Source organism: Nothoprocta perdicaria, unplaced genomic scaffold (genome assembly GCF_003342845.1).
Source record: "Nothoprocta perdicaria isolate Ctin4 unplaced genomic scaffold, notPer1 scaffold_8, whole genome shotgun sequence".
Classification (NCBI taxonomy): domain Eukaryota; kingdom Metazoa; phylum Chordata; class Aves; order Tinamiformes; family Tinamidae; genus Nothoprocta; species Nothoprocta perdicaria.
Genome location: NW_020456087.1, coordinates 364,390 through 391,890, shown reverse-complemented (window position 1 = coordinate 391,890; position 27,501 = coordinate 364,390). Strand labels below are relative to the sequence as shown.

The 27,501-nt window shown below is 38.2% G+C and overlaps 1 protein-coding gene across 1 annotated transcript in view; it reads left to right on the top strand.

Annotated features, from left to right (window-relative positions):
* EIF2AK4 (eukaryotic translation initiation factor 2 alpha kinase 4) overlaps positions 1–27,344 on the top strand; it is a 35,504-nt gene extending 8,160 nt beyond the window's left edge. The window contains exons 7-39 of the mRNA XM_026051719.1: positions 186–301; positions 1,390–1,547; positions 1,979–2,514; positions 2,841–2,950; positions 3,495–3,652; positions 3,999–4,423; positions 5,132–5,201; positions 6,143–6,226; positions 6,992–7,114; positions 7,621–7,725; positions 7,949–8,006; positions 8,715–8,794; positions 9,433–9,534; positions 10,114–10,164; positions 11,124–11,360; positions 11,921–11,996; positions 13,657–13,778; positions 14,841–14,890; positions 14,985–15,153; positions 15,570–15,686; positions 16,383–16,448; positions 16,732–16,902; positions 17,476–17,610; positions 17,717–17,824; positions 18,278–18,406; positions 19,740–19,826; positions 21,020–21,132; positions 22,074–22,132; positions 23,228–23,325; positions 24,057–24,125; positions 24,731–24,775; positions 25,871–25,995; positions 27,211–27,344. Coding sequence (XP_025907504.1) covers positions 186–301; positions 1,390–1,547; positions 1,979–2,514; positions 2,841–2,950; positions 3,495–3,652; positions 3,999–4,423; positions 5,132–5,201; positions 6,143–6,226; positions 6,992–7,114; positions 7,621–7,725; positions 7,949–8,006; positions 8,715–8,794; positions 9,433–9,534; positions 10,114–10,164; positions 11,124–11,360; positions 11,921–11,996; positions 13,657–13,778; positions 14,841–14,890; positions 14,985–15,153; positions 15,570–15,686; positions 16,383–16,448; positions 16,732–16,902; positions 17,476–17,610; positions 17,717–17,824; positions 18,278–18,406; positions 19,740–19,826; positions 21,020–21,132; positions 22,074–22,132; positions 23,228–23,325; positions 24,057–24,125; positions 24,731–24,775; positions 25,871–25,995; positions 27,211–27,265 — 4,207 coding nt within the window. The 3' untranslated portion in view covers positions 27,266–27,344. The remainder of the gene's footprint in view (positions 1–185; positions 302–1,389; positions 1,548–1,978; positions 2,515–2,840; positions 2,951–3,494; positions 3,653–3,998; positions 4,424–5,131; positions 5,202–6,142; positions 6,227–6,991; positions 7,115–7,620; positions 7,726–7,948; positions 8,007–8,714; positions 8,795–9,432; positions 9,535–10,113; positions 10,165–11,123; positions 11,361–11,920; positions 11,997–13,656; positions 13,779–14,840; positions 14,891–14,984; positions 15,154–15,569; positions 15,687–16,382; positions 16,449–16,731; positions 16,903–17,475; positions 17,611–17,716; positions 17,825–18,277; positions 18,407–19,739; positions 19,827–21,019; positions 21,133–22,073; positions 22,133–23,227; positions 23,326–24,056; positions 24,126–24,730; positions 24,776–25,870; positions 25,996–27,210) is intronic.
* The last annotated feature ends 157 nt before the right edge of the window (positions 27,345–27,501 follow it).

Here is a 27,501-nt window from a genome sequence, read left to right as displayed (position 1 = left end):
AGACTTGTATGTTTGTACTAGCTCTGTAGCTTTGAAATTAGTAGCTCTGTATCTTTGAAATTAGTAGATTTACCATTTGGTGAAGAGGTCTTTGCAAGCTGATTCTATTGCCAAAGTGCTATTTTTGGTTAATGGTTGAGTAGCATTTTGAGCCTGGGAATAAAAATGTTCTGTTCCCATTGCAGGCGAGAACGGCATCTTTCTCATGGTAATAATGAAGAGTCCCCTGGAAATTTTGAAGTTTTGAACTTCAGTACCAGTGGTGCTGGGCAACTTATTGTCCATAAAGGAAAATGTATAGGTAAGCAGAATACTAATTGCAACTGTGGCTGGTTCTTTTTGTTTGTTTGTTTGTTTTTCTTTCTCCTTGTTTGTTTGTGAGGGAGCTGTAGTGCTTAATAGTAGTGCTTGCAGTGCTTACATAAATGCATATTTATTGTCTTACCCAACGGAGGCAAGTCACACCTCAAAAATTTTAGACAATGTGAAGAGGTACAAAAACAACAAGGCTGGAGAGAAGACTGTTGTGGCATACAAGATGTCCCAGTAAAGAGTGAGAGAGGGTAATTAAAAAGGTAGTTTGTGACTTTTTTTTTTAATTTTTTTTAGTTGGCTTCTCCAGATAAAATTATTTAACTGACTGCCACTACCCTACAACAAATCTTTTCAACATTTTATATTCTATACATAACTAAATACTGAGAATCATTTGCTTTCACATTTAAATAGCTGGCTTGTCAGATACACTTTGCAACCAGGCAAGAAACCACTGAGCTGTCAGTAACGTGGATGAAACCAGTGAAAAGCACAGGGCTAGAAAGCACCATTGTTGCTGATAGCAGTGGGATTAAAGCAGCAGTTTTCTCTAAAGCTTAAGCATAGTCAAGGGTAGGAGACTTTCAGAGCTAATTAGGAATAAAAGGCCTCCCTGAAGTGCCTGTTTGAATGAACGATCAAGTATTTTTAAGCCTAGGCCTTCCCCAGTGGAAATGGGCAGCCTGAAAGTCTCTGGGGCAAAAAGAATTTTAATATTTTACAATTCAAGGAATATCTACTATGCTACTCAATGTACAGTTCGGTATTTGCTCAACAGGAGAAGCATAGGTTATTGAAATCTGTTTTTTTAATATATATGCATCAATTTATGCCAATTCACTACTGTTTTCAGGATTTTCCTTTGGTTGTTGCTAGTATTGTGTTTATGTAACATTCAGTTTGATCAGAGCAGACATTTTGCATACCGTAATTATGAACATAGTTTCATAATTTTGTGTTTCTAGAGTTGCAGAAAACAGACTTACTGGTGTTTCTTGAGCATTTGTTAGAGTTTTGCCAAGCCCTTAGAGGGAAGGGGGACACAGCTGTTTCTTTTCTAATCTCCTTGTATAGGCAAAGATGAACAACTTGGTAAATCGGTCTACAATGGCTTGGAAATTCGCAGCGGAGAATTTGTGTTAGTATATGAGTGGGTTCTGCAATGGCAAAAAAAGATGGGAAAATTTCTTACAACACACGAAATAGAAAAAATTGAGAAGTCTAAAAAACAGGTAACATTTTGGGGTTTTTTTTATAAGCTTTAGGTGGTTTCCTGTGCTTTTCTTGTGGCTGTTAATATATATTGAACTTGAGGGGGTGGTAATGATGAGACTGAAAATGTCAGTGTTAGAGTAGTTCTGTTACACAGAAGAGGGGTGTGTTGGGGTCTTCAGGGGTTTGTCTACAAGAATATAAATATGAGAAGGTGTATTTGCAAGTATGCATAAATGAAGTATTAAAATATTAAATAAAAATCTGAAGGAAGACGACTTAAAGCTTATCTTGAAAAAGCAGAAGTTCTTGTCACATGTCCATAATGTCTCCTTTTCAAGTAAGAATGAGATTGTCACATATTCTAGCTCTATTTTGTGTATGTTACGTATTTTAGCAATGGCATGTTCATGAATCTTGACATCTAACATATGTTGTGTTCCTCTAACAGCTCCAGGGTGCCGAAACAGAGTTCAGCTCCCTGACGAAGCTCAGTCACCCCAACATCGTACATTATAAATGTATGAACCTTAAAGAGCAGGATGATTCCATTGTGGTGGACATTTTAACGGAGCACATAAGTGGCTGCAGCCTTTCCACGTACTTGTGCAAAGAGACCCCGCTTCCCACTGAGCAGCTGCGCCATTACGTGACCCAGATTCTGTCCGCTCTCGACTACTTGCACAGTAACTCGGTGGTGCACAAAGTTCTTTCTGCCTCCAGTATTTTGGTAGATGCTGAAGGAAGCATCAAAGTGACAGATTACAGCATTTCCAAGCGCCTCGCTGATATCTGCAAAGCAGATGTTTTTGAACAAACGAAAGTTCGTTTTAGTGAAGATGCTCTTCCCTACAAACCTGGAAAAAAAGGAGATGTGTGGAGTCTGGGCTTGCTTTTGCTCTCTCTCAGCCAGGGCCAAGTAACCAGGGAATATCCAGTTACTGTTCCGAGCAGTTTACCTGCTGACTTCCAAGACTTTCTGGAAAAGTAGGTTTGTTGTGTTCCTGTATCTTTTCCCCCTCGATTACTAAAAGAAAAGACTTTCTTCTTTTGAAAGAACACCTAGATCCCCCAGTGTCAGTAGTCCATAATTTTTAGGGAAGAAGTGCTCACTCCGGGCTTGGGCTGCTAACCTGGTACTCTCTTCTGCTCTGCCCTATTGCTACCTTTCTGTCTCTGTGGAGAAGTTGTTTAGTGTTACTTTGCCTCTGATTCCTGTGTGAATGTTGAAGGTGATAATTTCTTAAAAAGTATTTGGAATATTTAGGCCTGATTTGGAATAGTTCTTTGAAAAGTTCTCGGTTTTTGCACAGATGTGTTTGCTTGGAAGATAAGGAAAGATGGACTCCTCAGCAGTTGTTACAACACAGTTTTATAAACCTTCCACGAATGAAGACACCAATAGCAGAAGAAAATGCAGATGGTAAGGACCTCTGTTCTCTCTGTGTTTTGCTGCATACGCAGTTGCAGAAGATCTGACCTGTGCTAGAGCATCACATGTCTGTGCTTGTGCAAGTGCCTTACATTAACCTGGGAGTTACAGAGCGTCTCACCTTGGAGTCCTTGATTTGCTGTGGGGGACTGACTGCCCTTGTGTCGTCAGTAGAGGAAGCTGATGTTTAGTTAAGCCTAAAAACACCCGCTTCTTGCACAGTTTAAGTGTCAGCTTTACTTTCTCCTGTGGCAGATTCTGTTCCAGTGAAACCTCTTTCCTTGGTATGTTCTTGTTAGAATTGCTTCCTTTGCCCAATATAATATCTTAGTAATCGAAAGCTGTGTTAAGGTTATATTTCTACCCAGGCTTAATGCCACTCAACAGTGCTTCTGTATTTTAGGTTTTAGCTGTCCTTGAATACAGCTCCTCTTTTCTAGGATTTGCCTTCTTCGTAATGCCTGTTTAACATTTTCTTGTGCTTCACCTCCACCCCATGCAGCCAGTGGTGGTAATTTTGGTGTCCTTATTTCAGACTCCGCAGGAATTGATTGTATTGAGACAGTTGTGCCCAGCAATCAGATCTCCAGTGCTTCATTCTTCACAGAAACACAGAAGCAATTTTCACGTTACTACAATGAGTTTGAAGAGTTAAAATTACTTGGCAAAGGGGCTTTTGGAGCTGTCATTAAGGTATAGCAAAAAGTTAATTCCTAAAATATAAAATCTTCTTTTTTTAGAGCATGCCTTTGTTTCCTCTGAAGCAAAACGATGTATTCAATGTGTGCTTGGCTTCATTATTATTTTCTAGTGCTATGTTCCTGTTCCCAGCTTGGTATCTGGGATTGAACAGGCTGAAAGGTTTTGTGGGAGGTAATCTGTGGAGAGGCCTGTCAGTACAGGGGAGCTTGCATTTCAATTACAATCGCTTTCCAAGTGGAAGGAAAACTTCCTTCTTTAAGGAAGTCATTCTGCCATGTTCTGCTGGCTCCTCTTGGTAAGGCATGTTAAGAATTTGACTTCAGGTTTATCTTTGCAGGTGCAAAACAAGCTTGACGGCTGCTATTACGCAGTGAAACGTATCCGCATAAACCCCGCCAGCAAGCAGTTCCGGAGGATTAAGGGGGAGGTGACGCTGCTCTCCCGCCTGAACCACGAGAACATTGTGAGGTACTACAACGCCTGGATAGAGAAGCACGAGAGCCCCATGCACCGTGCGTCGTCCTCTGAGGCCCCGGAAGAGAAAAGACTGCCCACCAAGGCAGACCCTTTCATCCTTCCCAGTGAGGAGACAAATGACGTGGAAGCCAATGCTCCGCCTCCTGTTCTGACCAGTTCGGTGGAGTGGAGTACTTCTTGTGAGAGGTCCTCCAGCAACAAATTCAGTGGAGCTGACCAGGAGTCCAGTGATGATGATGATGATGATGATGATGATGGTGACGGTGTGTTCTCACATTCCTTTCTGTAAGTAAGCCTCGAGATTGGCACTAGAAAGAACAGGAGGACCGTTGGTTATTCCAAGTTTGTGCCTTTTGTCATTCTCATTTCCTTTGTTGAAGAACATTCACTGCATTTTCGTTTTGCCCTTGGATACAGGAGCATTGTGTTCGCCAGTAGTCAGGTAGCCAGGAGTAGGGGATATTTGTCATTTAAAGCTGACACGTAAAAAGAAAACTTTGTTTTAGACTTCCAGAAGTTTCACACCTTTCATTTCAGAATGCATGGCTACTCAGTTCTGCTATGCTTTAGTAATCATTTAATTACCAGTAACAAAGAAATATATAAAATCCTGCAAAATACTTACATTTTGTTTTCACTGCTGTGATACTATTACTAATGCATTTCACATCACCCTTTGTGTTTGGGATGATTCTTTTGCTTGCAGTGCTTTTTATGCACTGCAATTGTAGTAAACATATCTCGATTTCACTTATTAAATGCAGAAATTGAATTACACTGCTGCAAATGCTTTTTCTCTTGAAGAAACAGATGTGTCGGAGGAAAAGTTTTGCTCAGCTGTGCAAACAAGATACTTTTTATTAGATGTAGAAATCTTGAGCAGAAGCTTAGCTTTTTTTTCAGCACAGGTTCTTCAGTTTTTCCTGTTATTGTTTCTTGGTAATAATTATTTAAAGAATACCAAAACTTTTGATTTTATCTTTTTTCAAACAGGCCAACCACAGATTCTGAAAGTGAAATAGTCTTTGATAATGAGGATGAAAACAGTAAAGGCCATCCTCCAGTAAGTATAAAGTTAAAGCTTTTGATAATGTATAGATAATAAATCAGTTTTTTATAAACAGGTCATTTTGGACATTTTATTTGACTTTTATGGCAAATATAGAACCATTTAGGGTATGTTCCATCAGAACAAATGCCATGCCACATGATGGACTGCATACCATAAAATTAAAGAGTCTGATATAGATAATGTGGACTCTGTTTCTCTTGGTGTTTGTTGAGCTAAATGCGAATCTCATTTTATAGTCATGAGCCTGATTCTTGCAAGTTTAAGACTTAAGATTCCTGTTTTGCTGAACTTGCTAGCAAAAGTCAGTGCACTGTATTGCTGGGGAGCTGATGCCATTTTCTACAGCATATAGATTCTATCACAAGCAATCCTCATGATTTATAAGGTGCTTAATTGTCTTAATGCTTGGTCTCCTTCCTCTTTATGTTGAAGCATATGTTGGCATCACAAGGCTTTCAGTATCTCACTTGATAAGATGGCAGAAACAAAATCCAGGGCAGTTTGTTTTCCTGGATAGGAAGCGGAAGGATTTATATGCTACATCTTAAGATTTATATGCTATCTTTTTTGCCTTATTACTTTACAAAGGATGTTATATGTATTTTGTTTTCTCCATATTTTAATGTGATAGGTTCTGAGGTTTCGATTTCCTTCAGAGCTTCTGTAGTATTTTGTTTGCAGTGTCTAGTTATAGCAAACTGTTATTAATTATTACTTTGGAAGGGAGAGTTGGGTCATGTTGGTTTTTATAGAGGATCTAGAAGCAGTGATATTACAAAAATACTAATACATTGCTATACTTTTATTAAGAGACAGCCTTAGGTGGTCAGTTCACATGAATGTGTTTCAGACAATAAAAAATGATAGTGTGCATAAAAACCCTTGGACTGCTTCCTGTAGCTACCTGTTCTGTTACTTTCACTGTGATAAAGGATGAAGAGTGTAATGAAAAGAATGGCAATGGAGAAGAAGACAAGCCACCAGTGATACAGACGGTGCATTACCTGTACATCCAGGTGAGGCTGCTCCTGATTGCAGAAACCAGCAGTGCTGTTTCATCTCACCTGTCTCTATGTCATTTGAGAAAATCAATGACATTTCACAAAGTGAGGCCCAAGTCCAGTGTTCATTTTGCCCTAGATGTATTTTGGAGTGTTTCCTGGCCGTGGTCTGAGGCCTCTCTGAGAGGAAGGAGGACGTGGGGGTGCCCAGGGCCTTCCTGGGGCTCTGGATCAACGCGCCAGGGATGGGAACGACCTGTTCCCACCAGCAGTGGGACAGGGGAACAGGGTCACTACACTTCTCTTTCTGCTGGACCAACCAAATTTGGCAGCCCTTGGCCCACATTAGACCAAGCAGGGACTAGGTGGAACATCGTAACATAAGCATCATAATAAGCCTGGTTGCAGGTGTTAAGCATGCCCATGGTAGAGGTTGTTAAGGAGCCTCTTAAGTAAAATAACACCAGAGATGCCTTAAAAGCTGGTATAGACACTGTGCTTAGACTGATTTCCTCTCGTTTCTAGCGCTGATGTTGGAGAATATGCTGCTTTACAAGCTAATTCCAGAAAATGGGATAATATCCATGGGCTTTTCATTTTAGTTAAAACAGATCTCTCAGAACACTCTGGGCAACCGAACATTTTGGTGGTATTAGTTGCTCCTGAATTGTGTATTAGAAGAAGCAAGCATTAATGTGCTTGCACGTATACATTTCTAATAGTCTTTTTTAAAATTATTGCTTTTTCTTCTGCTCTGGCCCTCTCCATGCACAACTGAAGATGGAGTATTGTGAAAAGAGCACATTAAGAGATACTATTGATCAAGGTTTATATGAAGATACTAGTCGACTTTGGAGACTTTTCCGAGAAATTTTGGATGGGTTGGCTTATATTCACGAAAAGGTTAGTAAGTATGACCGTTATAATATCTCCATAATAGACACTTCCTGCCTTCTTCTGTATTGCTTCTTGTTCTGCTCGTTTTTGACTCTTTGATCACATAACTGTATATAAGCAAGGTTTGTTGCTTACCCATTGCATTATAACTCTGTCACAGGGTTTCAGAAAATCCTGTTGTAAACTTGAATTTGGTAATGAATCACTTTAGATTTTTTCTCTCTTGTCGTCAAAAAAAATCTCGATTAAAAATGGTGTGTTAGGTAATTTTTACGACTGAAAACAGCTTCTAGCTTCTGAGCTACAAGCTACAGTCTTGTTTTAAAGATAATTATTAGTGACTTAATGCAATAGTTTTCCACTGCCTGAAATAATAATATGATCTGTAATACTGTTCTCTAGCCTGTTTATAGAGAGTCTCTTTTAGAGAGTTTTATTTTGAATTGTGTTTGTTTTGCCTCATATTCCATAGACCCTTTATGTTTTGTTTTTTTCTTCTCCTGCTATAACAGGGAATGATCCACAGAGATTTGAAACCTGTGAACATTTTTTTAGATTCTGATGATCATGTGAAAATTGGTGATTTTGGTTTAGCCACAGATCATCCAGCAAATGCGGTGAGTACATGTACAAGTGAATGAAAAAAATCTAGTGTTGTAATAACACGAATAAATGAAATAAAAAATAATGTTCATCAGACTGTATTGTGAATAACACTTTTTTTTCCCCCTAAGACTCCAGAATTAATCCTTGTTTTGTGAAATAAAACAGCAGGAAAAGCCATCAGAAACGATTCAAATGACATTTATAAGATAGCCTTTTTTTTTCCCCTAATTTCAGGCTGTCTCTAAACGAGAAGAAAATCATTCGGATAATTGTGCTAAGTCTGACCCATCAGGTTAGTATATATAAAGCTTGTTATGACTCATTTTAAGCAGTGTTATGTGTGACAGTCTTGTGTACTCTGTTACTGAGAATATTTCCATTCATCTTTGAAAATAGAAACCTAATTCCTTGAGATTCTCTCTTTTGGTGTTTTTTTTTTTTTTTTTTTTTTTTTCCCTGAGAGTGAAAAAAAAAATCTTGGCATATGTAGCATATATAATCTGGTGGTGGTGATGGCTACACCTCAAAATGAATTTGCTTCTGCTCTTGGCTTCTGCACTAACCCAGGCCTTTACCCATGGTGAGATGTAGAGGTTCTCTCTGCAGTCCCTTTGCCTGCCCTTCTGCTCTCTTGTGTGAACAGGACAACTTCAAGGTTTTGTTTGTTTTGTTTTTTGATACTTTCTATAATAGACTAGATATTGTATTTTGAGGAAAAGGACAATATATTCTATGTCTTAATGTGAGTGTAATGAAAGTGAAATCTGGTGTCATTGTGTACTGACAGACAAAAAGTCTGTAAAATTATACAAGCAGGTACTTGGCATGCAAAGGTAAGAGCTGTCTGCTTGGCAAACTGTGGAGGAATAGCTGGATATCCCGCTCAGGACTGCATTGCTGTCTGAAGGAAATGAGAACAAAAGCTACTGGGCTTCCCTGAATTTGATAATGCTTCCTTGCTGCTTTCCTGAAACTAATACTCTTACTTCTTGCCATTTAGGTAGCTTGACAGGGATGGTTGGTACCGCACTGTATGTCAGTCCAGAGGTCCAAGGAAACACTAAATCTACGTATAATCAGGTATAATTAAGTAGACCTAATAAAATGGCAGCATGTGATGAATTCACAGCAGGAAAATGGTTTGACTTTTGAGATGAGCAAGGGAAGGAGAACTTTTTCTTGGGGAGGATACTGAGAGTGCAAGGATGTGGGCAGACAGTTCATCTGCTGTGCTGCGACCATGGTGAAGTTGGGGGCGGATAATCGTGGATGACCTTTATGAATGAACAGAGTGGGAATGTTACAGTTTGTTGAGGACTTAAAGTAAAATGTCGTTAGCAGAAGTGTATCTTGCTCTCCTGTATTCCCAGTGTGATATTGAGGGATTTGGGAGTGGGGATGCATTCTTTATCCTTAAAGAGAATTCTGTTTGTGTGCAGAGACAAGATACATCTCCAAGCAGTGATTTTTTTCAAAGGAAAACTTAGCGGTTTTTTTTTTTCATGGATATGTGGCAAGATGGAAGGCATTGAAGATTATCAGGTCTTAAGAGAATGTTTCATATAACAAAAATTATGTTGCAGTTTGGATGTATAGGGTTTGAAGCCCAAACTTCTTAGGTGTTAATACATTATGAAATTTAATCAAAGCATTATTGTTCTTCTACTGGCAGAAAATTCCCGGGTATTGCATTTAGGTTTTCATTTTTTCTTCCTTAGAAAGTGGACCTGTTCAGCCTGGGGATAATATTCTTTGAAATGTCCTACCACCCCATGACTACTGCATCAGAAAGAATATTTGTTCTTAGTCAACTAAGACTAGTAAGTACACAGAGAGAGCGGATGCACACGTCCAACAGTTTGAGCAAGAAAATATGGAAAGCCAAGCAAAGGACCTTAAAAAAAACATTAAAACAAAGTTTGTTTTGTAACAGAAGAGAAGAATAAAATTAGAGCTGCTAGTGGCATCTGTCTTATGCACTGTGTAATTCCTAATGATATTACACCAATCTGTGCTTGCCCCAGTGTCAGTGAAAGTTTATAGTGCTAAATGTCAGAGGTCTAAACATTAGATAAAGAGAACGTGAGTTTAGTACAGCTGGGTTCAGACCTTTTGGGTCTTGATCAGGAACAAGTTGGTAGAGTTTAATTTTACTTCTTAAATGTCTTTGGGTTTGGATTGTTTCTTACTTAATTTGATAAAACTTCATAAAAGCATTTCAGCTACATTTTTTTTCTTGCTGTTAGCTCTTCAAAATAAATCTACCGTGTGGATTTTATTTTTCCTGTGGGCTATAAAAATGCCTGGTCTCACTGCTTAAAGCTGAAGGACTTGAAAATAAGACTAGCCTGCACAAGCTGGATGCCTGTTCTAATTCAAACATATTTCTTCTTTTATAGCCTACTATTGTATTTCCAGAAGACTTTGATGAAGTAAAGCATGCAAAGCAGGTAATTTTGAGGACATTTTAACTATTAGGTATTCCCTATCAAGAAATGTTTGTTATCATTTTTCCCCCACTTAACTTGAAACTAGTAATCTCTGCCAATTTACTATTGGCATTACATGGCATTAGAACAAATGTAAAAAAAAATTCTCAAAAGAATAAAGGAAGTGAAGTTACCACTACCCACAGAGTTCCATGAGCAGAGAAATACTATGTTTAGTCACAAAGCTTTTTAAGTTCTAAGTGTCAACTTTGACTCACTGGTCAGGTAAATTGTTGCTGTGATTTAACTCTGCTTTAATCTTTTGAAGGGGTCTGTGTCACAGAGCAAATAGTATGCAAGTTAAAATGGCTACTCTGAGGCAATTGAGACAGCCAGAACACAGTGGATTTGAATGTATTTTCCTTTTTTTTTAATCTCATTTTATTGAGTCAGGCCTCCATGACTCAGGGATGAAGTGGTGATATTGTTCACCAGAGATGATACTGCTCTATATCATTGGGAGAAATGTTTTTCTTAAACAAGTGGACTCCCTTGTTGGTCAGTAACATCAGCCTTTTGTCTGTTTTGCCTGAGAAACCAGCAATCTGGTTCTTGTTAGTAGCATAAAATGTTTCCATCTTGTACAGTTTACCAGAATATGTATAATGTCTTTTTGAATGCTTGTCAAATGGAACTTTCATCATCCAGGAAAATTCCCACTTCTTGAATACACATAAACCTTTGCTGTTATGCGTAAGATTGTCTTCTCTTTGTTAATAAAGAGATGGCAGAACTAGCATAGCAGAACAACAGACAGACACGGCCTATTCTGTGTCGCTCCAGCGACACCAATCCGAGTTCCGGGTTGGTTTGTTTTTAGCTGTAGTCTTACAATGTTATTAACGCAGCACGGCTAAGGTTGTGGCTGTAAAGGCTGCCGCCATTAAGGGACGCGTGCGCGCTTGTGGCTTCCCCCGCAGCGGCTGGTGATCGCGTGGCTGCTGACGCACGACCCGGCGGCGCGGCCCAGCGCCGTGGAGCTGCTGAGGAGCGAGCACCTGCCGCCGCCGCAGCTCGAGGAGTCCGAGCTGCACGAGGTGCTGCACCACACGCTGGCCAACGTGCACGGCAAGGCCTTCCGCACCATGCTCACCCGCATATTCGCCCAGCGCGTCTCCCCCGCCATCGACTACACCTATGACAGCGATATGCTCAAGGTCTGCGGGTGCTTTTGCCTCTTGGGGGGGTTGAAAGGTGTTTGTGAGTAAGATGCACTCATGTTTTCCACAATGGCCTTGCCTCTGAGTTTCCTCTTACCAGTTACAACCGCAAATCCAGGCCAAGTGCTCTTGAATACCCTTTCTCTATTTAAACTTTAATCCTTCAGTGAAGAAATAAGCAATGATTGATTGTAGCAGCAAAGCTCCAAACTTATATGCACACAATTACTTTTCTACTTTTAATCTCTATCAAATTAATAGTACTTGCACTTGACTCCCATCCTAATGGCTTTGGCTTCGACTGGTTTCTGACTTTTAAATGTTGGCAATTAAAATATTCCTTTACTATTTCTGAACCGTTAAAACTTTCTAAATATAAAAAAAATACAAGTTAACATAGTAGAATAATGTGTTGCATAGCTGTAATTATTATTTATTATGAGAGTATTACAATTTACTGTAGTGGGAGAGGCTAGCAGAATGCTTATTACCTACATGACGTACAATGTTCATGGCATATGAATTACATATGTACTTTTTATTTGTGATGGTTTCAGGGTAGTTTTTCTATTTGGGCAGCCAAGATACAGCAGCATGTATGTGAGAGTGTCAGCCGGATTTTTAAAAGACACGGTGGGTTTATTTACCAAAGTTGCTTGTTTCTTTTTCTCGTGATTGAATGTATTTTGGAGAATGACCTGGCTTTGCTGCTGTCATATGGGTTGCAAAGTGTGTTCAACAGTAGTTGCATTGAATTTGAGCCTTAAAATTAGGTGTTGCTCTTATTCTCACTTTGTCGTAATAGTTGTCAGCTTCAAATCTCAATGACTTAAATTCTCCATAGAAAGAACAGTGAAAATATGATGTCCTTTGGCTGTTTTCGGTTGTACTGATTAGCTTGTAGGAAGTGCTACATCAAACCCAGATAGGAATGTAAGAACGGCCCTCCAGCGAGAGACCAGGCATCTGTCTAGTGCAGTAACTTCCCTCTGACTGCAGCCACAATGTGCTGGCCTAAGAAAGAGTATTAAAAAGAATATTTATTAAAAATATTTTTAAAGTCAGAGGCTGTGTAGTGGGGGTTTCATTGACTCTACTCTTAACCATGATTTGCTCTTCTGAATTTCCTCACCGTAGCTGGTGTCGGGATGTTTAATAGTGTGAGACAGATAAACTTTCCATTACGTTACCTGATCGTTAGTAATAGTATTTGCTGAAGGTTAGTTTTTAAGAATAAAAGAAAATTTATTCACATATTGACTCACTGAAAATGTTTCAATCACTTTATAGTGGTTTATTATATTATTTTCTGAAAAAAATGCTTAAAATAGAAATGGGCAGTTTTCCTAATATATCATAATCTGATTTAAAATGACAGGATTTTGCAGTACAGAAGAATGAGAAACTAGGAAATACAAAAACAAACAAGAAGTATTTTTTTCTATCTCTGTATTTAAAGTCTGTCAAACTTTGGAAATCATTTGTCTGCAGTTCAGAAGAAATTGAAATATTTTCACTCAGCTTCTTGGAAAGCTTGGCAAAAAGTGGAGGAGAATTGTGGAATATCTTCTTTCCAATAAACAATCTGATTTGAGATTACCATTTCCTTACTTAAGGGGCTTATTCTTCCTCCTCTTTTAAAAACTGAAAAAATGTTGAAACCCAGTTGGAGACATCTTACAATAAAGGAGCCGGTTGGGGATCAGTAAGGAATATATCTTTTCAATAATTAAATATGTTATTGTTTATAATAAGGCTGTCATGAAGATTTATTATGATCTGTCCGTATGAATACAAGTACAGCAAACACTCTTTTTGTCAGAAAAGAAATGGTGACTTGGTGAAGTTTTACAGTGAACCATAAACCACTTACAGTGCCTTTCGAGAGGGGAGAGCCAGGAGCTTGGTGTTCCCTGGTACTGGGATGACACGTAATCTCCAGAGCAGCGCCTTTAGATTGAAGCAGTACTTCAGGGTATCCTCATAGTTTTTTGCCTGTTCCTTGGGTGTGCCTTTGTGAAAGATGGTGTCGGAGTAGGGAGGCAGGTTCTGCCATGCTTGGAATTTGCAGGTCTCCTCTCTTTCTGTGAGGGCTCCTGTGACTTCCAAGACATGGGCAAGACCAAACATCAGCAGATGATGCTTTCTTCAGTAGACTTTCTTCCACTGTTTAAAGACATTCAAAACAATGTGTATTATTTGAGATTGTTCTCTCTGGTTGTTTATGAGCTTGTAAAAAGCAGATGCTATTTCTGAAACTCGGGGGTAATAGTATTTTGTCATCTTTGCGTAGGAGCCATCAAGCTGCATACTCCGCTGCTAATGCCTAGAAATAAAAAACTCTATGAACATAATGACGCTTCATATTTCATGGATCACAGTGGGATGCTGGTTATGCTTCCATACGACCTCAGAGTGAGTAGTATCTTCCCTGCGGGCAAAGCTGGGGGTGGAGAATTGTGGTGGTTGTTGATGCTTTTGATTAACCAGGTAAAATACTGGTTTAAGCTTCTACTTACACGCTGAAGCGGTGGCTCTGTCAGGCCTGCTCCTGTTTTCCCTAGTGCTGTTGTTGGTAGTTGTTGTCTCCTAAGGAAAAAATAAATAAATGCCATATTATAAATGCAGTAGATGTCACTGCTGCTGTTCTTCTTGCATATATAAGGTCCTTTTCCTTGCGCAAAGGAAAAGGTCCTTTCCCGGGACCAGGGAAAAGTGCAGTATTCCTTTCTTGTTTATATACCTTTGTAGACAACATGTGTAACAGACTGTGTGGTTTTGTGCCCTTCTCTGCTGCCAGGTGCTGTTAGGAGTCACACAGTGGGGCTGCTCTGGAGGGGATTGCTGGATGCACAGCTGCGTTTCTACTCTGACGACCATTTACATGCAGTGCTAGAGTAGTTAATTAACTTATGCTTAATACCTAAGTGCTTAAGGCTTTTGTTGTTACTGACAATTAAAGAACCTGACTTTAACATTCCATTGAACTAACATAAGGTCACCATGACTTGTCTTTCTTTTGCACTCGTAGCGTCACACTGTATGGTATGATCCACCTATGGATGTGTGCGGAATATATGATACTGAGCTTTCTGTTGGAATTACTAACTATGGAAATTGTGCTGCTAAGGTCTTTAGCTAATACTCCTTTATATATTTATGGGAACAGCAGAATACCTCCTAATATAATTCAATAGCCTTAGATTGTGAGGCATTTTCTGTGCATTGGGGTAATTGAGACAGTTATTTGTGTCCCTCTGGAAGTTCTTTGCATAGGAAAATGTTTTTACTATTATTAAAGACATGGACCAAAAAGAGTTAATCTTACTTGCTCGTGACAAGCAATTGAAGACATTATTACACATGTGACAGTAGAAGTGATAACCCCTTCATAGTGACTCATCCCCACTTCCAGAGCATAGCCAGAGAAAGTTTCATTCCAACCACTGTTTATTGTTGTTTTGTTTTGTGTTTTAGATTCCTTTTGCAAGATACGTAGCTAGAAATAACATCTCAAACCTGAAAAGGTAAGGGGCCTGGAGCGGTGGCATTTTGCACCGATGCCATGCTGGGTGACATGAGCACTGACGAGGCTCGTCTGGGCTGCGATGTTTTCTTTAGGTACTGCATAGAGCGGGTTTTCAGGCCCCGCAAGCTGGACCGCTGTCATCCCAAAGAACTGCTGGAGTGCGCGTTTGACATCGTCACCTCCTCTGGAAACAGCTTCCTGCCTGTGGCAGAAACCATTTATGCCATTTCAGAAATCATTCAAGAGTTTCCAGTGCTACAGGTAGATCCTCTAATCAGAGTGTTTTTTTAATATAATTCATAGCACTTTTTACTCTTCCTCCATCCTAAGATTTTAATCCAAGTGAATATATAGTCAAATGTGTTTAATAGGAATATTCCCTTAACCTCAAAAAAACCCACAGAATTTTTATATTTCTTGTTTGTATTTTCTGTTTGAAATTGAACTGTTGAACTGTTGAAATATCTCTCTCCTTTTAGACAAGTGATAGACAAGACAATAGAATTCTGTGGAATGGTGCAAACCTTCTTATTCTTAAATTATGGGTGGGAGACAAGGTGTTGGAGGGAGAGGTCTGAAACTGGATTTGAACAATGGATAAATTATTAAAAACTTAGGATTTTTTTAAAAAAAATTAGAATACTTGAAGAACTTTTTTTTTTCTTGTAATTTGCTAGGAAAGAAATTACAGTATTTACTTGAACCATACTGCCTTACTGAAAGCTATTCTTTTGCACTGTGGGATACCAGAGGATAAACTCAATCAAGTCTACATCATTCTCTATGATGCTGTGGTAAGATATTAGCTATTGAACTAATCTTTGTATTCATCACTGTAATGTATCGTATTATTCGTTTTAAGCTGAGTGGTAGGGTATGGCCAGCCTATCAAGGAACACACATTGACAGACATAAAAGCTGAGTATATTCAAGCTGCAAATTTATATTAACAACTTGTCTTCTGGATTGAGATGTTTTTAAAGGAACTTTAAAATATGTATGATAGAATTATTCACCTGTGTAATTAAAAACCAGTAGGGTATAAAATTAAAATTTTAATTCCTTTATTTAAATAGAAGAGACTGTGAGATTGTGTGAGCAATCTCTGGATTATAAACAGAGAGAATAATCTCTTAGAATCCTAGGAGAGTGTATAAATCTCAACAAAAACATTTTTATTCTTTTCAATTGCTTTTTCTATTTTTTTTTTAAATAAATTTACAGAAGCAGTTCAGTATTCTTTTTTATTCATTTATTCAGAAGTGCTGTTCAGGAAAAGTTGTGGCACTTTTTGTTGTTGTTGTTACTGAAGTAACCAAGCCAAATAGACCTCAGTAAGTGATGAGCAGAAGAGAGTTTTGTTCTTTCGTGATATTATTACAGTCATAAATACAACCATTGTTGTGTTTTAATTCTCATCAGTAGTATTTTTTTTCTTATTTCTAACTCATTTGTTCTAAATATGTTTGCATCTGTTTCTTGTGCTACAGACTGAAAAGCTAACTAGGAGAGAAGTAGAAGCCAAATTCTGTAATCTCTCTCTCTCATCAAGTAGTGTAAGTAATTTTATTTCAATATTAATCTCCCTGTAACTTGGCAAAAATCAGTAGTATTTTATTTGCTTTGAAGTTTACTCAACTACATTAAGAAATATAAACTGTTGTAACTACTGTCCGAAATAGATCTTTCTCTTAGGAAATGGTATGACTGTTCTCTCTGTACACTCATATTGCTGCATTCCATTTTTTATTCTTCTCTTAAATGTCTTTTTCAGACCCTGCAAGTAATTAAAGGAAACATTATACAGTGATCCTTAGTAAAACAAACTTTTTTTTCCAGCTTTCTCGACTCTACAGATTTATTGAGCAGAAGGGAGAGCCAAGTAATGTATTTCCATTTTTAAACACAATGATTAAACAGAAAACGGGTGTCACTCAGCTCTTGAAGCATGGCATGAAGGATCTAGAGGAAATCATTGGTCTGTTAAAGCAGCTTGGAATAAAACTTCAGGTTTGTAAGATATTCTGCTAATAAATTGCTTGATTTATAGATAACTGGATCTTGTCATTTGTCAGGAAACAAATGACTTTTAAAAAAAAAATCAAAATGTGTTTTGATGACAAGTAATAATAACGGTATTGATTTTGAGAGATAAATTTTCTGAATAAGACCTCTCCATGTCAGAAATCTCTAGCTTAATTCTCATTTAATTGTTACACATAGAATCTTTTTGGTCAAGATGGAACGCATTACCCAGAACATAAAAGATTTTAAATTTTTGAAATAACCTATAAATATTTTCAACGGTGGAAAAAACATGATGGTTACTGAGAGTTTTACATTCTCACACCCCTTCCCCGGGGCTTGCTAATTGGGTTTTTTGCTGCAGTTCTCTTGTGATGCTTTAAGTAAAGCGTTCTTCTAAATAGGATTTTTAATCCTATTTAAAGTTTTTGAGGTTGTCAGTGTTTTTATGTGTCTTCTTTATGTGAAAATGGTGTTTTAATGCATAGTGCTAATGGGAAATGAATTACATTTGCCGGTGATAATGGTACAAGATACATATTCATTTATATCTTACAGGTTTCTATAAATCTGGGACTAGTTTACAAAATACAGCAGCACAATGGCATTATCTTTCAGTTCATAGCATACATCAAAAGAAGACAAAGAACCGTGCCTGAAATTCTTGCTGCTGGAGGGAGATACGATCATTTGGTGCGTGCTCATCTCTTTTAATAAATGAAAAAAAAAATAGGAAAAAAAGATGTGTTGCAAAAATAACCATATTTGGGGATTTTATTTTGTTCTGTCTTGTTTTCAGATACCACAGTTCAGAGGACCGCAGACAGTAGGACCAGTTCCTTCAGCTGTTGGAGTCAGCATAGCTATAGATAAAATAACTGCAGCTGTTTCCAGCATGGAGGATTCTGTAGGTTTTCATGTTTGTTTGTTTTTTCCTAGTCCTGACAGTTCAGTAACCTACTTGTAGCCACAGAAAGGGGTCAAAAACAGTGCATAGGGTAAGAGAAAAATGTCCTGCTTTGGACAAGAGGGTGCCGTGCTAGATGTCCAGCTAGTGAGTGTTGCTTTGCCCCTAACACTTCTCCCTGCCTGATACAGTGACTGGAGGTGGAAGGGACCTTGCAGCTGAGGCTGTATGGATGTCCCATTTGTTAGAGGGCAAGGGTCAGCAAAATGATTACTTTCAAACATACCTAGGAATATGATGGCTTTAAAAAGATGTGAATCTAACCCTTTATTTCCTACTGATGTGCTTTGAAATACAATAATACATTTATCCTCCTTTGTTGTATTGACTGGTTTATATTGAGGAAAAAAAGAGGTCTGGTTGCTAATATTGTTTTTCTTGTTTTTACTTAAGGTTTCTGCCAGCTCCTGTGACCTCCTGGTAGTGAGTGCTGGGCAGATGTCAATGGGCAGAGCTATCAATATTGTTCAGAAGCTCTGGACTGTGGGAATTCCAGCTGAAATAATGTACGACTGGTCCCAGGTATGGGTTTGCCTACATATGTCAACTGAAGTATCTTTTAATAAGAGTTGCAATTATCAGAAGATTATTATTCTCGTTCAGCTTAAAGTGTGTCAGCTGATAACTAAGCAAAGAAATACCATGAATCACCCCTTTTGAGCAAGGTGCTGCAGAAGAGACAGTTCTGAGACACTCACGTGCTGCCTGACTTTTTAGCACTCATTCAGCACAGCCCTTTCCACGCTTTGATTCCTCTGTTCTGAATCCTTATGCTTTACCTACAACTGCCCTGGGTTCTCTTCCTCCTGCAGTTTTTAAGGGATGAAGATCTGGGCAGTTTCTGCTCTTGTTGGGTGCTGCCCTGCACCCTGTTGCCGAGTCAGTATTGCAAGCAGATCTCTTAAGTTCTGCACCGAGAGTGGCCTCAGTTGGGCTCAGGTTTATGTGAAACCCTCCTGGAGCCAGTGTGGAGCCAGTGTCCATGGCAAAGTGTCCAAGGTGTCAGTCCTGCAGGACTGAGCTCTTCCTGAGTTGGGGTAGTAATTGTTTGATTGAGGTTTCCTTGTAAATATTTACTGTTGCTTAGACCCTGCACTTAGCAGAGAGAAACGAGCACTTCTGGAACCTCATGTCACCCTGAAGATATCGTGCAAATTTAGTTGAAGTTGTGTCTCAAAAGTGCCCTTCTGGCCTTTGTACTCGGAAGAGAATTACAGTGTCTAGCTCAGATGTAGACTTGTACAGTACAGAAAGGAGGTGAAATAAAAATAAATGTTACCCTAGGAGTGGATCTCTGTAGATGTTACTTCATGCCAAGAATGCCTGCAGTTGGTCCTGGGAACCTCCTGAAACGCAGACAGACTCCGGCTGTGCCGTAGGGGCTCCGCAGGCACAGCCACAGCATCCTGGGCTCCAGTGACATCGGAGCCAATACAGCACTGCACTCGTCCACTACTGTCCGAGTTCCCTTTGGGAGGACACTCGGGAGGCAGGCAGTGCCCTCCCAGATACCCTGCCGGAGCCAGGGCAGGGGGAGCTGCGGCGCTGCCTCGTGTGTCAGCTGCACGGAGTGAGGGCAGCTCCAGGCTGAGGGTCCCCTCAGCACTGCCCGCCTGTCCCCGCAGGCTGAGCCCCAGTGCAGTTTTTAAGGAACATCAGGTAGATAAATCTATCCATAATAAAGTTCCACTTCTGGACTTGTTAATAAAGCGTTCCTCGCTCTACAGGTTATATGCTGAGTACAACTGTTGCACATCGGGTTGTTTTAACTGAGGGTAGGAGACCTGGTTATGTAAGTGATCATTTTATAATCTGCAAATTTCTGTTCTGTTCTGCCTGCCCTGTTTCATCTTAGTCCCAGGAAGAACTACAGGAATATTGCAGATGCTCTGGGATTACCTATGTGGCTCTGGTGTCTGATAAAGAGGGAAGTCACGTAAAGGTAAGCGTGGGCCAGGCAGATGCTTTGTTGGTGTTTCAGATGTATACTCAATTGTTCTGCACTTTTTAAGATGATGATCATTACATTTTCTATAAAAAACTCAAGTAGGTGGAATTTAGGTAATTTCAGTTTCAGTTGCCAAGTAGTAGAAAATTCTTCTGAAAAAGTATCTCTCCATTCTTACCTCTCCATTACATTGTTATTCACCAGGCTCCTTAAGTAGGAGAAAAGGTATTAAAATAAGTGCAAACATTGCTTCACTATGAGTTATTGGTCTGTCTTTAGTGGAAATATTTTTCCATTGTCTCAGATTTCCTTGAAATTATGAAGCAAGTCAGTTGACTCAATCTGCTCTGCAGTTGACAGCTTTCTACAGCTACGAAACAAATATAACTAAATTGTAAATCTAAAATAAAGAAGTAAACAGTTCTAAAATACCCTTGATTCTGTAAAATTATGAAAAAGGTCTTTATGCATTTAATGAAAAAAGTAATCATTCGACACAATCTGGCACAACTGTGTCATCTAGCCAGCTTGTATTATCTAAATATTTTTCACTTCGTGGTCTTTCTCATCCGTTCTCTTTCTCACTTTAACAGAGGTAATAATCTACTTGTTAATACAGTTATTTATGACAAAGAGAATGGGATGTGTCTGTGCCTTCCACGAGACTCTTACAGAGTGCTTTTTTTCTTTTGTATGACTTTATCCTAGCAAAAGCAAGAGCATGATAACAAGTTGAATGGCTTTGTGCTTGATTTGTCTTTTCTCTGGCAAAGATTGAGCAGATAAATTGTTGGAACGTTTGCCTGTAACTATGAGAAACTGAAAGCCAGGCACCATTCCAGAATTATACCATAAAGGAAAAAAAGTCAGAATCCATTTATGCTTTTATTAATGTGGTGTTTACACCTGTTAACCATTCAAAACTAATTGTCATGTATCAAGCACACATAGCCAAGGTGGTTCAGATTCTGGGAATGCAGAGGGAAATTGGTTGCAAAAAAAAATCTAATTAAAGATTTAATTGGCAGCGATCGGTTGGTCATGATGGTAATGATGAGAGTTTCTCCCTTTGACTGCTTCACCTTTAGTGGGTGATTAATCCAGTTTGTTGTCGTTTAAATTTGAGCCATTTATTCACATGCAGTTCTAAGAATCATCAATCTAAGAATCACTGAAATACATCATAGGTGAAATCCTTTGAGAAGGAAAGACAGACGGAGAAAAGGATTTTAGAGTCTGACTTGGTAGATCACCTGGTGCAGAAACTGAAAACTAAAATCTGTGATGAAAGATGTGGTAGGTAAGTAGTGAAACAAGTGAACACAAACAGTCAAAGTTACAAGTGATTGCTTGCTTTCCTAATTAAATAATCTTAAGAAATGCTTACTTAAATTTTGGTTTTATTCTTTAAAGGATAAGATCTTTGACAAATTCCTTTTGTGGGGAAAAGAAAGCAAAGGTGACAGAATTGCTGATTTCACTGAGATTAAGCAGTTGCTTTCCCTAGTAATCAAAATAACCTCAACTATCCCTAGGATTTCAGAAAGTACCAGGGTGTTCAGCTAGAGCTGTGCTCGAGCTGCCAGTTCAGCGCTGCTCGCCCACCTAGCAGTGCATGCACTGCAGGGCTGCCTGGAAGTGCTTGTTCCCTTCCTGTAGGGAGCAGGGAATCAAAGCAGCAGCTCCCTCTCCTCCTGAGGCAGAGCTGATGGTGCAGGAAAAAGGCAGAGCTCTGTGACCTGAGTGCCTCAAGGGAAAATACCTTCTGGCAAAGGCGTGGGATGCAGCCACATCATCCAACTTCTACTAGGTAAACTTAGATTGCCTGGTAAAATTACTAGGTAAGGGACCAGTAGAAATTAGTACAGAAAATATGTAAGATGATGCAAACTTATAATGAAAAGCTTCTGTTAATTTCTGGGATATTATAAATATTACTTTGATGCCTTAGTATTTCCTCACAAAAACTCATTAAAAGTTGCAGATTAAATTCACAAACTGCAGTATATGGCCTGCTGGGCTTGCTAGAGGAGATTTTATATTTCAGTCCTTTTGCACCCTTTACTACCTGCTCCAGAGTAGAAAATCTAAGCTGCAGAATCTAAGCTGCAGGAATCTCCATAAATTTCTTAAACTGTTGGAATAAAATAGCATACTTGTATGATAATCTGGAATCCAGAGTTATTGCTATATTCTTTCATTATGTAAATTTGTTTCCCTGTTTTTCTTGTTTATTTTTAGAGAAACCTCAGATAATCTCTCAGTACAAAATCAAAAGGGATCATTTGCTAATATTTCAGGTATTTGAGCTCTAGTTATAGAAAATACATCTTGATTTCTGTCTCCGTTGAAATATTCTTTTAAAGAAAATTGTGTTGGATCATTTTAGATGTCTTGCCAAATTCAGAGAAATAAAATATTTTCCAGCAGTAGATCTGTTTAGAGACACTTCCTCCTGATCACAAATGTTGTCCTGAGCAACCAAAAGCTGATTTTTTTCTCCAGATTAACAAATTGTAACTGCTCAGACCAACATATAGAACATTCTGCATAAAAGCAGTGGTTGCTGCAGTTAATTTGGCGGAAGTCAAAAAAAACCCCCAAAGCTTGAGCATTTAAATGAGAAATTAAATGTCATCTTAATGAAAAATGATAAAATTATGTGATTTGTGATTATGAATCTTGAAACTCATTTCACCTATACTAGTTTTTTTTTGACGTGAGTATATCTTTGCATATCTAACTGTAGCTTTGTTATCAGACTCTTCAGTCTGATAACTGAATTTTGCAGATAAAATCTAAAGTACTTGGCTATGTGCATAAAGTTCATGTTTTTGATAATTATGTCTTATAAATGTTATAAAAGTGGTGTTTTCTTGTTTTTGGTTTAAGAAAACTAATCTTTATCTTTCATAACAGTGGGGCAAAGGTTGCCACACAACTCAGTTTTTCTATAATTAACAGAATTGAACAATTTAGATTTCAAAATAAGCACCTCCAAGGTTAAATGCTGATTTTTTTATTTTCATTGAATCTACTGTTGGACTGAGCATTAATCATTGCCTCATTCTTTCAATAGCTTTACTTTGGGATTTTAGATATTATTACACTCATCTGTAGAATTGTTTCATTTGGAACTTGGATTAATTCCAGGGAACGCTGATATAAAATACCAGTATTTTTTAATGCTTCCAGTCTTTCGAAGTCTTAAATTTGCATTTGAGAATCTACTAGCACGCGTTCCACTGTCCTATCTTGACTTAAATTGTTTCCTTTGTGACCTTTGGACCTATGCTATATAGTTCTTCATTGATTAATAGTTGGGAATTTTCTGTTTCTTATTACTTTTTGTATAACCACTGGCTGTATGCTCAAACTCTCTGTTTTTATCCTAGGTGTGTTTGACTCGCATGGAACTCTCATAGTGCCTAACGTTAGTGTTATAGCTCCGGAAAAATTGTCTGCCAGTGCCAGACGTCGGCAAGAAATCCAGGTATGTGGGCACACAAATCAGCATCAAGAATTATTCCTAAGGAGTTAAGGTGGGAATTCACATTTTCCATAGCACCTAAGTTATTTTTTTACGTTCTGTTTATTCTTAATTCATAAAAGAGACAGAGATTTGAAGGTGAGAATTTTTATGTGTGTGTATATATATAAATTATATATATAAAATATATATTATATATAAAATTATATATATAAAATACATATAATACATTATATATTTATATATTAATATATAATATTAATATTATATATAAATTAGGACCATGGGGATTATGTGTAACGTGGCTGTGGCACAGCTATCATTATATCGGTGTATAAAGAAATCTCACTGTACATCAGTGATTCTGAAACTTCTTCTTTCTTGTAAATGCTCTGGCATGTTAAAGTTGCAAGGTCAGCCTGGTTTTCTTGTGCAACATGTTTGTAAGACATACTCCATATGCATTTCAGTATGTTGCCTCTAGCTGAAGGTCTTAAATAAAAAGCCATATGAAAAAAATTACTCTTCCTACTGTGTATTTATCAAAGATTATTATGAATTTGTTACTGAAAGTTACATTAAATGTAAATTTTAGCTTAAATAAGATTGAGTTCTACATCTTTTGTTCGAAGCAGCAGCTTCTTTTTGGCAATCTGTAAAACAGAAAGCAAGTGTTGCCAACCTGTGTCTCACAAGCAGTGTGTATTTTACTTTTGTCTGTCTTTTGTTGGCAGGTACAAACAAGACTTCAGACATTCATTTCTAGCCTGCAGCAGAAAACAAGTGAGATTGAGATTTTAGCAGTAAGTATTTTGTACAAACTTGCATTAATTTCAACCCCTTAATTTAATTGGGTGGTGCAATTGCTATTTGAAAAAAATATATATATATATATTTCCATTAGTTTCAACTTAGAAATAGCAAATGTAACCAAAATAAACTCGTGGCTTAAGTGAGATGCACAAATAGCCATTTGTTTGATACTCGACAAGTATTTCATACCGTGAGTATTGGAGAGTTGCACACAACAAAATACTTGTTAAACAAGCGTGTAGTTGAAAAGTCTTAGTCTATACCTGTCCCAGCTCTGGTGGCAGAAGATTGAGTAACTTGTTCCTGCTGGATTTGATCATTTAAACCATCGTGGCTTTTGTTTATAGTTTTTAGGCTTTGCTAAGAATATCATAAAGCATGTTAAACGGGTACATGCTTTCCTAACAAAATCTGTCTTGAGCAGCTTGTTTAAAATGTTTAAAAGCTGTGGCACCTTCCTGCTTCTGTCAGTATGGGTTCATCTGGGGAAATCGGAATTTCCGACTCTCATTTATATGGATAATCTCAAGTTGGAAAATTGACGACAGGAATAAGAACTGTTAAATACTTGATTTCTTTATGTTTTTTTTTGCAGGTAGATCTGCCAAAAGAAACTGTGATACATTTCTTATCATTAGAGGTACGCAGATAAGGATTGTCTTTGAATCTCTAATTGAACCCCTAATGGAACATTTTAAGTTTTGGAGCTGAATGTAAAATTTACCTATAACTTTTTTTTTTTTTCCTCCCAAAGGAGTTTGAATTGGTTTTTAAAACTGCAAAGTTCTTTAGCCAAAGGGCTCAAATGAGGCTAGAAAAATCATTTTGCTAAATGCACAGACACCATCAGAAGCCTTAATGCAGAACTTCAGCTTTCCCCTAAGAATAGTTAAATGAGATTAAGTCTTACTGCTCCTTTACTGCTGCTTTTTAGAACCAGTAAGCTTTAATATGCAGGCTAAGCAAAGGCTCTTTTGGAGGTATTAATGAAGGAGGACCTCAAATACAGAGGCAGTTGTTTTGAGTGCAATAGCTGAGCCAATTCTTAGTGAGACCAGGGTAAATAAGGGATTTATGAGTACTCTATTGGCCACTTTAACGACTCAAAAAGCTCTTCATTAGGAAAAACAAACAAAAAAGTTCTTTTTCTTCCTTTGGTGAGAGTAGTGGCTTTAAAGTCAGAAGTTCTCATTAGAGAGATTTACTCCTCCAAAAAACTCTAAAGAATGAGAAAAGAAATATGTGTGGCCTGGGAGTGGATCTGGTACTCCCAGTCCTGTTTTGGGTCTGCTGTTCTCAGGCAGTGCTTGGCTGGTAATACCATAAAATATCATCCAAATCCTTAGCTGATCCAGTCTATCCAGATAGTGGAGACAGTTTATCACACTTCCAAAAAGGGAACATGTGCACGATCAGCATGGCCATCTTGCAAGATAAATCACTTGTGACTGTCATTATACTGAAGTACATGAAAGTTTGTTTTCCTAAACTGTGTTAAGTTCCTTAATAGTCTTATTCTTAATATATTAAGTTTCTTAATATATTTTTAAGAACAGTCCAAGGTGCCAAGTGATATTTATACAAATTTTGTTTGAAATAACCTGTCTTTTTGATAAGCTGTTTGAGTAGGGGCGTTGACATTACCAACTTTCAGAAGAGCGAATCCTGTCAGAACAAATATTTAGGAAGAGAATTTAACACTAAATAATGTTCCTTATGAAATTCTTTTCCCTAGTTTGATAAAGACAGACAAACCTTTGATGCTACTGTGAGCCAGCTGATGTCACGATGGCCAAAACAGCGATGCTCTTATCTGCAAGCCATTTGTGATGAGATTTACAGCATCAAAATGGAAAAGAGGTAATAACGTTGTAAAGCAATAGTATAAAATAATAATAAATAGAGCAATAGTATAAAATAATATAAAAGATGCAATTATTTCTGCATTTGAACTTTACTAAATGCTCTTACAGATTGTCTTCTTTTAAGGAAAAAGCAGTAAGAAAATACGTCACTAAGTACTCTTCTCTCTTAACATGAAACAAAAGGCATAGTTATTTGATCACCCATTTGTCATTTATGTTACATACTAATTTCAGTTGGTCATTTTTTGAAATCTTTTTAAGAGTTTTTGAAACATGCTCTATTTTATTACCTTATTTGCTGGTTTTGCTCATAAAACTGAAGAGCACACAGTATTATGCTGTATGCATTTGTGTGGGCTGCAGTACACGTTCGTGTATCCTGCTGCCAGCCGATCATTCTGTGTTCTCACACTGACTCAGCTTCACTTCCAAAGCTGGAGGAGCTTTGATTTGCAGGGACCCTGTGGCCAAGCTGGCACACTTGCCAGCCTGCTCAGCTTGAAGTGCAGGTGGGGCAGGCGCTTCCTGCACATACAGCAAAGCCTGTTTCTGTTGTCTAAGCATGAAAACATTTAGATTGAACTTTGGAATGGCCTTGTCAGATTCTGTCAGGGCTGAAATGGTCTCCTCTAGGCACATCCCCCTTTAAGCCTCAGATTGAAATCTGCCCAGTAGGTGCAGATTTTCCGTTATCATTTTCCTTTAAAATTTTTTGAGCTCTTCACTTTGAAATTACTACCTAATATCGTTTTAGTAAGACTAAAAACTGATTTTGTTGCATCCTCATTTAAGAGGAGAAAATCAATGTTGCTTCATGTTTAATGTTTGCTAAGGCAACTAAATATCAAAATACCTTTTTTTTTTTTTTTTTTTTTCTCCTGTAGCTTGCAGGGCTGAGCAAGAGACTCCACTTGCTACCTCGTAAATATGCTGGGTGAGAATGTCACTCCAGCCCTGCTACGTTTTCCTTTCCCATTTCATGCCCTAAAACAAAACCTTGCTTGGCCAGAGCCTGCACATCACTGAGTAAGAGCTGAATGTGCTAGGGAAATGCAGGGGAAAAGTGCAAGGACAGTAAAACCTGAAGTTTACAGTTTTCTCCTGACTCTGCTGCTGCCACGCTTTACTGCTAAGATTTGCCACATTTTATTCTGGTAGCTTTTGAACTTGTACTTCCAAAGTTAAAAATCCTCTTTTCTTCCCTCTGCAGGGTTCCCGCGCTCATCCTGTACAGTTACCGAGACGAATACAAGGTTTTGTTTTAGTGCTTCAAGCATCCCTTAGGGGCTGCTTCGGCTGGAGGAGGATGGTATTTTTGCATAAGAGGATTTCAGAAAGCTGTTATAGTGCATATAGGCATTATAACAGGTAGGCAGCTAAGGCTTTTTTTTACAATGTCCAGCTTGAATTTCATGTGTAATATAAAACTGTAAATGTATTAAAATAAAAATGTTTTCTAGTCACTTATGGAGCAAAATCTGACTACAGCCGGCACTGTGTG